This window comes from Phyllobates terribilis, unplaced genomic scaffold, assembly GCF_046119375.1.
Source record: "Phyllobates terribilis strain yellow unplaced genomic scaffold, ASM4611937v1 Scaffold_4__5_contigs__length_816908805, whole genome shotgun sequence".
In the NCBI taxonomy this organism is placed as follows: domain Eukaryota; kingdom Metazoa; phylum Chordata; class Amphibia; order Anura; family Dendrobatidae; genus Phyllobates; species Phyllobates terribilis.
The window spans coordinates 360,518,589-360,535,187 of NW_027362764.1; the positions used below are offsets into that span (position 1 = coordinate 360,518,589).

The 16,599-nt window shown below is 43.0% G+C and overlaps 1 protein-coding gene across 3 annotated transcripts in view; it reads left to right on the forward strand.

The window, feature by feature from the left end:
• Positions 1-16,599, forward strand: part of BRD9 (bromodomain containing 9) — a 94,467-nt gene that overhangs the window by 39,904 nt on the left and 37,964 nt on the right. For all 3 annotated transcript variants that reach the window (XM_073678436.1, XM_073678437.1, XM_073678438.1), the window contains exons 11-12: positions 7,956-8,051; positions 9,948-10,080. In XM_073678436.1, coding sequence (XP_073534537.1) covers positions 7,956-8,051; positions 9,948-10,080 — 229 coding nt within the window. The remainder of the gene's footprint in view (positions 1-7,955; positions 8,052-9,947; positions 10,081-16,599) is intronic.

Here is a 16,599-nt window from a genome sequence, read left to right on the forward strand (position 1 = left end):
GCAGAATAGTGGGCCCCACCTAGTCTTCCATGCAGAATAGTGGGCCCCACCTAGTCTTCCATGCAGAATAGTGGGCCCCACCTAGTCTTCCATGCAGAATAGTGGGCCCCACCTAGTCTTCCATGCAGAATAGTGGGCCCCACCTAGTCTTCCATGCAGAATAGTGGGCCCCACCTAGTCTTCCATGCAGAATAGTGGGCCCCACCTAGTCTTCCATGCAGAATAGTGGGCCCCACCTAGTCTTCCATGCAGAATAGTGGGCCCCACCTAGTCTTCCATGCAGAATAGTGGGCCCCACCTAGTCTTCCATGCAGAATAGTGGGCCCCACCTAGTCTTCCATGCAGAATAGTGGGCCCCACCTAGTCTTCCATGCAGAATAGTGGGCCCCACCTAGTCTTCCATGCAGAATAGTGGGCCCCACCTAGTCTTCCATGCAGAATAGTGGGCCCCACCTAGTCTTCCATGCAGAATAGTGGGCCCCACCTAGTCTTCCATGCAGAATAGTGGGCCCCACCTAGTCTTCCATGCAGAATAGTGGGCCCCACCTAGTCTTCCATGCAGAATAGTGGGCCCCACCTAGTCTTCCATGCAGAATAGTGGGCCCCACCTAGTCTTCCATGCAGAATAGTGGGCCCCACCTAGGGATGGTGATTCTGGTGTTGCATGCCAAATAAAACCACTCTGCGGGCCAGGTCACAGTTTGAGATGTGTGCAGCATGTAGTATAAGTGGTAAAATGATCACAGGTGTAAGTCCCCAAAGGGGACTAAAACATTTTTTTTTTTTAATGAAATGTTCAAATTACTTCTTTTTATCCTCTCATTAAAATTAAACATATTTTGCATTGCTGTGTTCGTAAAGGTCCGTCCGATCCATTAAAATAAGAAATTTAATTAACCTTGATCGGTAAACGGCTTAAAAAAAAAAAATCAAAACAAAGAATTCATACATTTAGGTCACCTCACCTACCTTAAAAAATAAATAAATATGTAATAATAAGCAATCAAAGCATCATATATACACAAAATTGGTATCTGTAAAAACAGTAGCTCACAGCATAACAAAACTAAGCCCTTGTTCAACAAAAAAATAGAAATGTTACTGGTATTGGAAAATAGCAAAATGTTCTTTTACAAATGTGACTACATAGCTTCTAATCTTTATTACCCAGACGTCTAGATTTGTTAAGCCAGGAGAAATACACTATTGTGTTTGTGTTGACTTTTGAATGTATGTGTTTTTCTTTTGCTGGTCAAGGAGGACATACTAGTATTTGTATAAACCTGAATGTTGACTTCTTTTGGTCTAGAAACAATAATGTTAGTGCAACATGCATTTAGCATATTAACAAAGACAGCTAGTTGTTGATTTAAAAGAGCAGGGGATACCAACTATGTAAATTTATTAAATGCTCAAACAATGAGTACTGAGCACTGCACCTTTCCCCTTGACCTATGAATGATGACTAGTGTTGAGCGATACCTTCCGATATCAGGAAATATCGGATCGGATTGGATCGGGCCGATACTCAAAAAGTATCGTATATCGCCGATTCCGATACCGGAAACCAATGCAAGTCAATGGGACACAAATATCGGAATGAAAATAAACCCTTTCTTTCCTTGTAGGTTAATTCTACATGAAGGAAAACAACTAACAATAATGTAGAATGTATTGGGGGAGGTGGTTGCCCAAATCGATGGGAACAGTGCTCACAGTGAAACATGAAAAGCCGGCAATTCAGCAGCGGCATACACCGGTACCCGACAATTTAGAACAGAAAGAATAGAGCTTCACACATAGATTAGATAGATAGAAACATGTCAGCCACATATATAAGAAGTACAGGGACAGTGTTGGTTACTGTACTTGTCATTTAGTGTAAAGGATTTATTTAAAAAAATAATAGTGTTTTCGTGCACCGTCTCTTTAAAAAAGCCGGCCGGCAATTCAGCAGCGGTACCCGACAATTTAGAACAGAAAGATAGAGCATCACACATAGATTAGATAGATAGAAACATGTCAGTCACATATATAAGAAGTACAGTGACAGTGTTAGTTACTGTACTTGTCATTTAGTGTTAAAATAAAGGATTTATTAAAAAAAAAATTGGCGTGGGGTTCCCCGTAATTTTAGTCTCTAGCGGAGGTTAAGCAGACGGCTGGGGCAGATGTTTGAAGCCTGGGAAGGGGGTAATACCCACGGAGCTTCCCAGGCTACTAATATCAGCCCCCAGCTGAATACCTAGCCTTTACTAGCTATTAAAATGGGGGACCCCCCCCCCGAAAAAATGACGTGGTGTCCCCCCTATTTTAATAGCTAGCAATGGCTAGGCAGACAGCTGGGGGCTGATATTAATAGCCCAGGAAGGGTGCCATGAATATTGGCCCCCTCCCAGGCTAGAAACACCAGCCGTCAGCCGCCCCAGAAATGGCGCATCCATAGGATGCGCCAATTCTGGCACTTAGCCTCGCTCTTCCCACTGCCCTGTAGCGGTGGCAGTGGGGTAATAGGGCTGGGGTTGATGTCAGCTTATAATGCCAGCGGACATCAAGCCCAGGTTAGTAATGGAGAGGCGTCTATAAGACACCCCCATTACTTACCCCATAGTCAAAGTTAAAAAAAAACACAAACACCCAGAATAAAGTCCTTTAATTGAAATAAACACACAATTCTTTATTGTTCTAAATTAAACCATACTTACCATCACGCCCATTCCAGCTGAGGCCAACGATCTCCTGCAATAAAAGTAAAATAATAAAGCAACATCATCCTTACCTTTCCATGGTTCCCAGGACAGCTCCAGCTCTGCCACATCGAGATGACAGGCTGGACCGCAGAAGAAAGCTGCCATCCAGCCTGTCATCCCGCAGACACTGAGAAGCGCAGGCATGCTTGCGCTCCTCAGTGTCTGGCTGTGACGGCATCCAGATGAGCCGAGGTCATGTCCAATGAACTCGGCTCACCTCATGCACGTCACTGACAGCGTGGGAGAATTCTCACGCTGAAGCGCTGAGTGCAGGAGAATTTTCCCACGCTGTCAGTGACGTGCATGAGGTGAGCTGAGTTCATTGTACATGAACTCTGCTCATCTGGATGCCGTCACAGCCAGACACTGAGGAGCGCAAGCATGCCTGCGCTTCTCAGTGTCTGCGGGATGACAGGCTGGATGGCAGCTGGAATGGGCGTGATGGTAGGTATGGTTTAATTTAGAACAATAAAGAATTGTGTGTTTATTTCAATTAAAGGACTTTTTTCTGGGTGTTGTGTTTTTTTTAAATACTTTACTAGAAATTCATAGCGGTCATGTCTAATATTGGCGTGACCCCATGAATTTCGGGCTTAGGGCCAGCTGATAATGCCAAGCTGGCCCTAACCCCTTCATTACCCAGTGAGCCACCGCACCAGGGCCCTGGATGAGTTGGGTACAGCGCCAGAAGATGGCGCTTCTATGAATGTGACATTTTCCGGGGTGGCTGCGGACTGCAATTTGCAGCGGGGGGGGGCAGAAAGCCTGGGCCTCCCTGCGCTGCGGATTCCAGCCCCCAGCTACCTAGTTGTACCTGGCTGGACACAAAAATAGGGCGAAGCCCCACGTATTTTTTTTTTTTTTTTAATTATTTCATGAAATAATTAAGAAAAAAAGGGCTTCCCTATATTGTTGTGTCCGACCAGGTACAAATTGGCAGCTGGTGGTTGGGGGCAGCCCGTTCCTGCCTGCTGTACCTGACTGGACACAAATATAGTGCGAAGCCCCATGTCAATTTTTTTTTAATTATTTCATGAATTTCCTGAAATAATTTAAAAAAAATTGACGTGGGGCTTCGCACTATATTTGTGTCCAGCCAGGTACTGCAGGCAGGAACGGGCTGCCCCCAACCACCAGCTGCCTATTTGTACCTGGCCGGACACAACAATATAGGGAAGGCCTTTTTTTCTTAATTATTTCATGAATTTCATGAAATAATTTAAAAAAAATACGTGGGGCTTCGCCCTATTTTTGTGTCCAGCCAGGTACAACTAGGCAGCTGGGGGCTGGAATCTGCAGCGCAGGGAGGCCCAAGCTTTCTGGCCCCCCCGCTGCAAATTGCAGTCCGCAGCCACCCCGGAAAATGGCGCGTTCATAGAAGCGCCATCTTCTGGCGCTGTATCCAGCTCATCCAGGGCCCTGGTGCGGTGGCTCACTGGGTAATAAAGGGGTTAGGGCCAGCTTGGTATTATCAGCTGGCCCTAAGCCCGAAATTCTTGGGGTCACGCCAATATTAGACATGACCGTCATGAATTTCTAGTAAAGTATTTAAAAAAACAGAACACCCAGAATAAAGTCCTTTAATTGAAATAAACACACAATTCTTTATTGTTCTAAATTAAACCATACTTACCATCACGCCCATTCCAGCTGAAGCCAACGATCTCCTGCAATAAAAGAAAAATAATAAAGCCACATCATCCTTACCTTCCCATGGTTCCCACGACAGCTTCAGCTCTGCTACATTCACATGACAGGCTGGATCGCTGCAGAAAGCTGCCATCCAGCTTGCCATGCCGCAGACACTGTGAAGCGCAGGCATGCTTGCTCCTCAGTGTCTGGCTGTGACGGCATAAAGATGGGCCGAGTTCATGTCCAATGAACTCAGCTCACCTCATGCACGTCACTGACAGCGTGGGAAAATTCTCCTGCACTCAGCGCTTCAGCGTGAGAATTCTCCCACGCTGTCAGTGACGTGCATGAGGTGAGCTGAGTTCATTGGACATGAACTCAGCTCATCTGGATGCCGTCACAGCGAGACACTGAGGAGCGCAAGCATGCCTGCGCTTCTCAGTGTCTGCGGCATGGCAAGCTGGATGGCAGCTTTCTGCAGCGATCCAGCCTGTCATGTGAATGTAGCAGAGCTGAAGCTGTCGTGGGAAGCATGGAAAGGTAAGGATGATGTTGCTTTATTATTTTACTTTTATTGCAGGAGATCGTTGGCTTCAGCTGGAATGGGCGTGATGGTAAGTATGGTTTAATTTAAAACAATAAAGAATTGTCTTTATTTCAATTAAAGGACTTTATTCTGGGTGTTTGTGTTTTTTTTTTGTAACTTTGACTATGGGGTTAGTAATGGGGGTGTCTTATAGACGACTCTCCATTACTAACCTGGGCTTGATGTCAGCTGGCATTATAAGCTGACATCAACCCCAGCCCTATTACCCCACTGCCACCGCTACAGGGCAGTGGGAAGAGCGAGGCTAAGTGCCAGAATTGGCGCATCCTATGGATGCGCCATTTCTGGGGCGGCTGACGGCTGGTGTTTCTAGCCAGGGAGGGGGCCAATATTCATGGCACCCTTCCTGGGCTATTAATATCAGCCCCCAGCTGTCTGCCTAGCCATTGCTAGCTATTAAAATAGGGGGGACACCACGTCATTTTTTCGGGGGGGGGTCCCCCATTTTAATAGCTAGTAAAGGCTAGGTATTCAGCTGGGGGCTGATATCAGTAGCCTGGGAAGCTCCGTGGGTATTACCCCTTCCCAGGCTTCAAACATCTGCCCCAGCCGTCTGCTTAACCTCCGCTAGAACCTAAAATTACGGGGAACCCCACGCCAATTTTTTTTTAAATAAATCCTTTATTTTAACACTAAATGACAAGTACAGTAATCAACACTATCACTGTACTTCTTATATATGTGACTGACATGTTTCTATGTATCTAATCTATGTGTGATGCTCTATTCTTTCTATTCTAAATTGTCGGGTACCGCTGCTGAATTGCCGGCCGGCTTTTTTAAAGAGACGGTGCATGAAAACACTAATATTTTTTTAAATAAATCCTTTACACTAAATGACAAGTACAGTAAGCAACACTGTCACTGTACTTCATATATATGTGACTGACATGTTTTTATCTATCTAATCTATGTGTGATGCTCTATTCTTTCTATTCTAAATTGTCGGGTACCGGTGTATGCCGCTGCTGAATTGCCGGCGGCTTTTTTTAAGAGACGGTGCACGAAAACACTATTGTTTTTTTTAATAAATCCTTTACACTAAATGACAAGTACAGTAAGCTGAGCGCTGCCATCCAGCTTGTCATCCTTCAGAGACACTGCAGAGCGCAGGCATTATGGGAACTTCCGATTCCGGTATTCGATATTGTAAAAGTATCGGAACTCCGATACCGCGAATATCGGTCGATACCCGATATTTCAGTATCGGAATGCTCAACACTAATGATGACCTTAGCCCCACATGTAAATATAAAAAGGGTTTTCTATCCTGCTGCAAAGAAAATCAAAGATCAGAGCGATTCTTCAGGACCGTAGTTTGGTAGCATGGTCCATCCAGAGAGACACAGATTTGGATTTGACAGGATTCCAGCCTAAGGGTACACGGCTTTGACTGGAAGGATACAGATCTGCTCCATTGACCGTCAGAGAACTCATGGATACATTTGGGGAAACCAGGTTGGGACAATGAGGTCACCTGGATATGTTGTTTGGGATTGCCAGGTGGGACCCTGTGGTTGCCTGGAACCCATGGAGACGTTCGGAGAAGCCAGATTGGGACCAGCCGGTTATCTGGCCCCATGGAAACTCTCAGAGAAGCCAGATTGGGACCAGCTGGTCATCTGTCCCCATGGAAATTCTCGGAGAAGCCAGGGTGGGACCCTCGGGTCTCCTGGCTTGTACTTCAATGGACTGTCAGCTTCCTAAACTTGTTGCTACCCCCTCTCTGTGGGGGCCCGCCAAAAGCGGGGGGCCACTGGTTGAGGTAGTTGGGCCTGGAAGTCCCAAAGTTGCAGCTGATCTATTCCCGGCATGCCAGCATAAGGGTGAGACTAATTTTACACCATCTTGGGTATTTGCTGGGACTGTTCTGTGTTTATTGTCTGTTTAATGCTTCAAGAAAGTATTGCCACACTGTTTTACCCTCACCCTGTGTTGTCTGACTAGCAGTATGCCCACGGAAGACCCCGGGTCTTCTTAACAATATTCTGAATTTTTTTTTTTCATCACTTAAATAGAAAAAAAAATCGATGCATGCTTGCAATTGTCATAATCATACTGTCCTGAAGAATCCTGTTTCCTGGTCATTTTTACTGCACAGTGAAAGCCGTAAAAATAAAACCCAAAAATCGATAGTGGAATTGCAGTTTATCACCATTTACTCACACTGGGACTTTTTTTCCTTGTTTTCAGTACATTATATGTTAAAATGAATGATGCCATTAAAACCTACCACTTGTGCCATGGAAATCAAGCTCTCATACCATCTATGGGATTGTGGCGCCATCTTGTTATTTCCCACTTTTATATATGTTTTTAAATAAATCACATTTTTTGTATTAAATAAAATTAAATACTTTTTTAATGAATATGGTTCTGGTGTAAAGTTATGGCTCTTGAAAGAAGGTGAGGAGAAAAGTGCAAAAACACAGACCTATGAACAGCCATGAAAACCACGACTAGATCATGGATGTAAAAAGCACGTCTGAGGCAGGGTCCTCCTCAAGTCTTGCGTCCAAACTTCTCCCCCACCAAATCAGATTTGGACAGGGCCATAGTCTATAAGAATGCAGACCTGAGTCGTGGTGTGCTGTCGTGCATCGTTTTTGCCGTATACACCTACTGGAGGCAGGCAAGGTATAGTCGACTACATCTTGCTGCTGCCCACAGGCGCTATGTGAACATAGCCAGAATGAGGCTTCAGAGCTGAAATGGACCTGTCATCTTGCAAAAACAAATTCTGGGGACTTTATGTGATAGTACGCGCAATATGGCAGCATAGTGCACTAGTACCAACACTAATTCTGTTTCCATGAGGAAGATCTTGTGCACAGATACACATACAGAAATACATGGGCAGCTTCAGTGGGAAACTATTTCTTCTTGACGACAAACCTCTGTACTGAACTGTTATGGGAATTTTCTGCAATGATGACCAAACTCATTATTTTGTGTTATTTTTGTAGAGGAAGAGACCCATTCAGTGGATTTAAGTTCTCTATCAAGCAAACTTCTGCCTACCTTTACTACACTGGGATTTAAAGATGATCGCAGACATAAAGGTAAAAAAAAGAAAAGTGACCTGTTTTCATGATTTACTGAAAATGTTTGTAATGAAGATCCTTGAGTGGAGCAAGTTCTAATTGTCAGTCTTAAGTGATAAGCTGGAAGGAGTCTATAGAAAATAAGTAAAGAGCATCATTGGTGTGAATGGTATTTATTAACACAAGCCCTGGAAGTGTTATGTAATTTTCTAGAGCCATCATGATGTACTGTACGTCTAGTAAAAAATAGCCACAGCCAATGGAAAGCTTTGCTTTCTTTAAGTATGCATGTATATCAGGGATATCAAAGTCAAGTACACAGAGGGCCCAAAGTAAAAACTTGGACAAAGTCGCGGGCCAACCTTGATATTTCTATAAAATAAGCAAAAAGCCTTTACAGAGTCATTTTCCACCCATTTAAGCCCCTAGATTGCCCTTTTATTGTATCCATAATGTATGATGCCAACAAAAGTGCCCCCCAAACACATTATGATATCCCCACAGTTAATTCCTCCACAGTACCCTCCACGTGTATGGTATGATGACCCCACTGTACCCCCCCCCCAACTCCCCTCGCAAAGTATGGTGACCCCAAACAGTATGATACCCCAACTGTAATCCCTTTGGCCCACGGGCCAGAGTTGGACATGTGTGATGTATATGATTACATTCCCCTTATCTTTATTTATTGTTTGAATGAACAACAAAAGTACTTTAGTCATTTAATTCAGCATTAAAGCACAGTTGTGACATTTTCAGTCTACGGATATAAAACCACAACTTTTGTTTCGTCACATAAATGCAGCAGCCACATTTCTGCAGTGAATGAGATAATGGAAGGGTTGTTAGTTGGCAGCTGCATTTCTCCCTTCAATCGTCAGACATTCCTTGTGCACAGTGTACTGGGTGGGTAAGAGACTTCAGGAAATTCAGCCACTTTAGGCCCCTTAGTCTTCAAAATTCCACATATCTGAAACGGGTCTCAACTCTGCAGAACACGCACCCAAGGAAGTGTCCTTTTTCCAGGCAATATGGAATATTGGATATCCCCCTATCCCCCACTGCAGGTTGAATAACCAATGATTTTAGGGTGTTTGTGTGTGTGTGTCCTTTAAAGAGAAGCTGTCAGCAGGAAAAGACATGGCTGTAATGGCGCTGTAACACAGATTACATTGATACCTTTGGGGAAGAAATCCGCTTTGTTGTTCTTCATTAATCACCATTAGCAGTATTCTGCTAATTAGATTGCATTGTACAGGGGCAGTACTCTGGGGTCTTCTCCTCCTGTCTGTGATTCCCCGGCCCCTCCACCTGCCTCTGGTCTTTAAATGACAGGTCACTGCTGAGCTGAGATTTCAACCAGTGGAGCACATTAAACGTCCATATGCAAAATTGTTATTACACGGACAGTCCAAGGGTTAATGCAAGTCAATGTGTTAGTTCACATGAACGTCCTTACACACGGGCTAATAGTCTGCATGCAGAAAATCTCAGCATGTGCTACTTTGATGCAACTCGACCATAAGTCAATAGGTGCACAAAAATCTGATTACATTCGGGTTACCATCCATATGTCATGCATTTATACAGCATCTATTACAATTATTGAGAGGAACTTTTTATTTAAATTGTTCATGTACAAATCAGAAACAGACAGCCTGATGAATTACGCAAATGAAATGTATATATATGGAACAAAATGCATATGCAAAAATGTCCGTTTTCTGGACAGAAAAAAAACAGATAATTTTGCATGCGCTTCCGTGATCCCGGCCTTGGGTAAATATTCTGCCATTCACCCAAGAGCTCAGTGGACCTGTATAGAGCACGCTGCGGACAATACACTTGCTGGTTCTGTCGGTTATTGGACATACCCAGCAGCAATGTGTGCTCATGTGTATTTGTGTTTTGTAGTTACATTTCTGAACAGCACCAGTACAGCCCTGTCCTTACAAAATAATACTCTCTTCACTGATCTCAAGCCTGATGAAATGGACTTAATGTATGCTGCTTATGGTGATGACACGGGGATCCAATGTGCCCTTAGGTAAGAGTATTTATCTATTAGTAATGGAAGTACATGTCACCTCCACACATATTATTGTATATTACAGTAAGGAGACTATAGATATAAATTAACATGAAATACATTACCTTTGGAAGAATTACTTGTGTTATGAAATAAGAGAATCACAGTTATGGGAGCGGCCATCTTGGGATTGGCAGCTCAGTGTGCTGTGTTCTGAGACACGCACCCAGAGGCTGGTTGCTAGGCAGCTCATTTATCCGGCGTTATAGAAAGAGGAAAATGTATATAAAGGTGCCTCCTGTCGATAGATAGATAGATAGATAGATTGTGCATAGAGCCAGAGAGAAGACTACAGAGTAATCACAGCATCCTAAAAATGGAGCGAGTTGAATAACAGAGTTGAAGCAGCGCTGCAGTGGAAATAAGTGAAAAAGGCCGACTTTATCCATCCAGATCAGATGGGGGAATAAAGTCTATCTGTATAACTTATTTTCATTGAAGTGCTGCTTCCATTCTATTTTGTTCTACATTAGAAGTGTTATGGCTGGTTGCTGATATTTTTCCATATATCTCTCTATATCTATAAATGGCAAAATAAATGTGCAGCACCAGCAATTGGTAAAAAATAAATAAGCAGGTGCAAGGCCTCACAGGCAATACCAAACCTTATTGTTAGGTTCCAGAAAAACAGAGGCAGCACTCCAAAGCTACAATTTCAATGTGCTTTTAATGACCCATCATGTCAGAGGTGACAACGTTTCGTCCTTTAGTGAGGGACTTCCTGACAGAAGTTATGTCGCTTATCCATGTTATGTAAATAAAAGCTTATAACCTGACGTTAAATTCATCCATTGGTTTTATAAATTACTCTTTTGAAAGCTGAAACCCTCCCAAATTTGGTTTCGTTTAGAAAATAAATTGGCATCAATGCTGAAATATTGATCGTTTAATGAACACAGAATGGTCAGATTTTGTGTGACTTCCATGACCTTGAAGGACTGCATCCATGCGGTTCAACAATGATTCATACAATTTATTAATGAAGTCATCAGGAATAGCAGAGAATGCAGTCTTACATACCTCCCAGAGGTCATCTAGATTCTTTGGTTTTGTCTTCCAAGCTTCCTCTTCCATCCTACCCCAAACATGCTCAATGATGTTCATGTCTGGTGACTGGGCTGGCCAGTCCTTGAGCACCTTGATCTTTTTTGCCTGGATGAACATTGTTGTAGAGATGGATGTATGACATGGAGCACCATCCTGCTGCAGAATTTGACCCCTTTTATGATTTGGAATGTAAGAGGTAGCTAATACTTATTGATATTTTAGGCTATTGATATTGCCTTCCACCTTGCAAATGTTTCGCACACCCCATACTGAAGGTAACCCCAGACCATGATCTTTCCACCACCAAAATTAACTGTTTTCTGGGTGTATTTTGGATCCATACGGGCTCCTGCAGTATTTGCGGCGGCTGTAGTGTAATTCTACTGAAGATTCATCAGAGAAATCCACCTTCTGCCACTTTTCCAGCGTCCATCTGTTTAGCAGGCTGTGGGACTTTACAAATGCCACACGTTTTTTTTATTTGCCTTTTGTTTAGTGCTGGCTTCTGGGCACTGATTCGACCATGGAGGCCATTTCGAGACAGAATCCTACAAACTGTTCTAGTTGACACAGGGACTTGAGGTGACCAGGCCTGTTGGAGCTCTGCTGCAGTGGAAAAGGGGCTTGCTTTGGATTTTCTAACCAACAAACGTTCCTCCTGAGTTGTCTGCCGGACCTGGGCTTGTCAAACACATCTCCAGTCTCTTCAAATCTTTTTTTTTTAATTCTTTGTACTTGACGCTGAGACACATTAAAGATGCCAGCCACCTCTGCAGTGGATCTGGTCTTCAGCCTCTTGATAATCAAGGCTTTGGTCGCAGGGTGGATTTTTGGCATGTTGTCAGAGCTCAAGTTGCAGTTCAAGTGAAGGTGTGGGGTGCTGGGTTTCTTTTTATACACACCCACTAATTAACCGATCATTTACTGAGCACTGGTGAGGATGTAAACTAGGATTGGGTGCATTATATGACCAGGCGACAAAACTTTTGTCTTGCCAAAATCTGACCACTCTGTGTTCATTAAATGATCAATATTTCAGCATTGATGCCAATTTATTTTCTTAACCTAAACCAAATTTGGGAGGGTTTCAGCTTTCAAAAGAGTAATTTATAAAACCAATGGATGAATTTAACATCAGGTTATAAGCTTTTATTTACATAACATGGATAAGCGACATAACTTCTGTCAGGGAGTGTATATAGGTATCTCATTTACATATCAATCCTAAAAGATTCATACAGAGAATTTATATAAATATAAATTGCAAGACAAAGTGTCTATGCCTATGTGTCATTATATTCAATATATGTATATACCTATAGATTTATATATTTATATAGGTATATAGAGATATATTGAATATAATGACACAGGCATAGACACTTTGTCATGCAATTTATATTTATATAAATTCTCTGCGAATCTACACATGAAGCTACTGTATGAAGCTATATATACTGTATGAAGCTATATATAGTTCAACCTCATGTAACTGCACATAACACACGTATGTATAGGTGTAGCAGTCTCTTGCTATATAAATTTGTGTATATGTCATAGAGAGAGAAATACAAATATACCGGTGTACTATATATTACATAGGTATGTTTGTATATGTATCTCTCTATAGAGAGGGAGAGCTATAGGTACACATATATCTGTGTAATATATAGTACTATATAATACTACACAGGTATGTTAGCATCTCTCAATGACATATACAAACAGTTGAAATCAGAAGTTTACATACACTATATAGAAAGATACATATGCATTTTAGGTCAATTAGGGTTACCAGAATTTTTAATATTTGCCAAATGCCAGAAGAATGAGAGAGAATGTTTTAAGGCATTTTTATTACTTACTGCAAAGTCAAAAGTTTATATACATTTCATTAGTATTTGGTACCATTGCCCTTAAACGGAATGACTTGGGTCAAACGTTTGAGGTATCCTTCCACAAGTTTCTCACAATAGTTGGTTGGAATTTGGGCCCATTCCCCCTGACAAAACTGGTGTAACTCATACCGGTTTGTAGGTCGCCTTGCCCACACCTGCCCACACCTTTCAGCTTTGCCGATAAATTTTCAATAGGATTGAGATCAGGGCTTTGTGATGGCCACTCCAAAACATTGGCTTTGTTATCCTTAAGCCACTTTGTTACCATTTTGGCAGTATGCTTCGGGTCACTGTCCATTTGAAAGACCCATTTCCGCCCAAGCTTTAACTTCCTGGCTGATGTCTGGAGATGTTGCTTCAGTATTGCCACATAATCTTCTTTTCTCATGATGCCATCTATTTTATGAAGAGCACCAGTCCCTCCTACAGCGAAACAACCCCACAACATGATACTGCCACCACCATGTTTCACATTTGGGATGGTGTTCTTAGATTTCCAAGCTTCTCCCTTTTTCCTCCAAATGCAACGATGGTCATTATGGCCAAAAAGTTCAAATTTAGTTTCATCAGACCACAGGACATGTCTCCAAAAACTAAGGTCTTTGTTCCTGTGTGCATTTGCAAACATTAATCTGGCATATTTTGTTTCTTTTGGAGTAATGGCTTCTTCCTGGCAGAGTGGCCTTTCAGTCCATGTTGATACAGTACTCAATTCTCTGTGGATATTGACACAATCTTACCAGCTTCCGCCATCAGCTTCACAAGGTCTTTTGTTTTTTTCCTTGGGTTGATATGCACATGTCAGAACAAAGCACATACACCTCTGGGACCCAGAACACGTCTCTTTCCTAAGCGGTGTAATGGCTGGACATTCCCATCTTGTTTGTACTTGCGTATAATTGTTTGTACAGATGAACGAGGCACCTCCAGGTATCTTGAAATTGTACCCAAGGATGAGCCAGACTTGTGCAAGTCCACAATTCTCTTCCTGATATCTTGGCTGATTTCTTTAGACTTTCTGATGATGCTACACAAAGAAGCAGTGTGTTTCAGGTGTGCATTAAAATACATCCACAGGTGTCTCTATTTAACTCAGATGTTGCCAAAAAACTTATCAGAAGCTTCCAAACACATTACATCATCACATGGGCAGTCCAGGATTGTTTAAAGGCATAGTAATCTTAGTGTATGTAAACTTTTGACTTTGCAGTAAGTAATAAAAATGCCTTAAAACATTTTCTCTCTCTTTCTGGCCTTTGGCAAAAATTAAAAATTATGGTAATCCTAATTGACCTAAAACGGGAAAGGCTTATTCCGATTTCATATTAGATATTGAGAAAAACATGCATATGTGTCTTTTTATATAGTGTATGTAAACTTCTGGTTTCAACTGTGTGTGTATGAGTATGTGTGTATATGTATGTGTGTGTGTATGTGTATATATATATATATATATATATATATATATATATATATATATATATATATATATATATATATATATATATAAATACAGTACAGACCAAAAGTTTGGACACACCTCATTTAAAGATTTTTCTGTATTTTCATGACTATGAAAATTGTACATTCACACTGAAGGCATCAAAACTATGAATTAACACATGTGGAATTATACACTTAACAAAAAAGTGTGAAACAACTGAAAATATGTCTTATATTTTAGGTTCTTCAAAGTAGCCACCTTTTGCTTTGATGACTGCTTGCACACTCTTGGTATTCTCTTGATGAGCTTCAAGAGGTAGTCACCGGAAATGGTCTTCCAACAATCTTGAAAGAGTTCCCAGAGATGCTTAGCACTTGTTGGCCCTTTTGCCTTCACTCTGCGGTCCAGCTCACCCCAAACCATCTCGATTGCGTTCAGGTCTGGTGACTGTGGAGGCCAGGTCATCTGGCGTAGCACCCCATCACTCTCCTTGGTCAAATAGCCCTTACACAGCCTGGAGGTGTGTTTGGGGTCATTGTACTGTTGAAAAATAAATGATGGTCCAACTAAACGCAAACCGGATTGAATAGCATGCCGCTGCAAGATTCTGTGGTAGCCATGCTGGTTCAGTATGCCTTCAATTTTGAATAAATCCCCAACAGTGTCACCAGCAAAGCACCCCAACACCATCACACCTCCTCCTCCATGCTTCATGGTGGGAACCAAGCATGTAGAGTCCATCCGTTCACCTTTTCTGCGTCGCACAAAGACACGGTGGTTGGAACCAAAGATCTCAAATTTGGACTTGTGATGAAAGCCGGCCGGTGGGTGCAGCTCTCTGGCGCCCCCTTACCTCTCAGGTCAGTCAAGGTACTGCACCTAGAGAAAGTAGTGCCAGGTAGCTGCAACCAGCGCAGGGAACACGGTAGTGTGTTATCCCTTCAACGTCACTAAACCGTAACGTCACTACACAGCACAACTCGCTAGCGCCCTCTTAGCCTCAGGTCAGTCAAGGAACTGCACCCAGGATAAGCGGTCGCCAGGGAGACTGTCCTGTAACCTACTGGGTATCGGGGCCCTCTGTAGTGAGGGCGGTATATATATCTTCCTTGGCCGCGCCAGGAATATATATATCTGAACCTCCGACCGTCACTACCAGCCTTCCCCAATCCCCAGTTGGTATGCTGCCACCAGTCCCTATTTTAGATATACGCCCAGTCCGTGAATGGGCCTATATCGGGTCAGGAACCAACCCTGGGTAGCGTTTTGGCTTGAGCCGAGCTCACACGGACGTGCGTTCGTTATGCAGAATAAAAGGCAGGCCCACAATTACTTGAGGTAATTGATTATAATAATACACTAGATACACGATATACAACTAAATATACACAGGTATAAGGTCAGGCTAAACTATACAACAATGGAATACAACACACAGAATCACCACAGCATATCAGTTACCGGTTTCTTGATTTTCTTGTGACGCAGGGAGAGGATTCTGCGATCGCAGGCACGGTTCTTTGTTACAGGCTGAGGCCTACCACCGCATGGTCAAACTGCTCCTCCCCTTGGTGGCCTCAGCTGGTGCTCAGATGTTCAGCACACCACTCTTGGGTCAAGACTGACTTGTCTCTTGTCTGTCCTGCTATCTTACCTGCCCCGTCCCGCCCACTGCTGGTGAGGTCAGCTGGCTCAGTCTCCACCCTCAGGTCTAACTTCGATCAGAAGCCCAAATTCTATGGAACCCAATAACTTCTTCTGGGATGGTCTCATGATACCCCCAGGGGTTCCCATGGATTCGGGCCGCCGTAACCGACCTTTTGATATCAATTATGATACCATACGGTCCTCAGGAATGGCTCCGCGCTATATCTTGGCTTCCAGAGCACGTACAAACGTCTACCGCGGAGGCTTGTGTGCGCAATGGCTCCGGGACGCCGTGATATTTTTTATTGGCCCATCCCATGCAACATGCGTGTACTTTTCATGTTTCTATATCTTATGCCTCCATGCTTGTGACAGACAAAGAAACTAGTCCTATGGGACAAATGGTCAGGTACAGATAGACGAAGCACCCCCCCCTGCTGG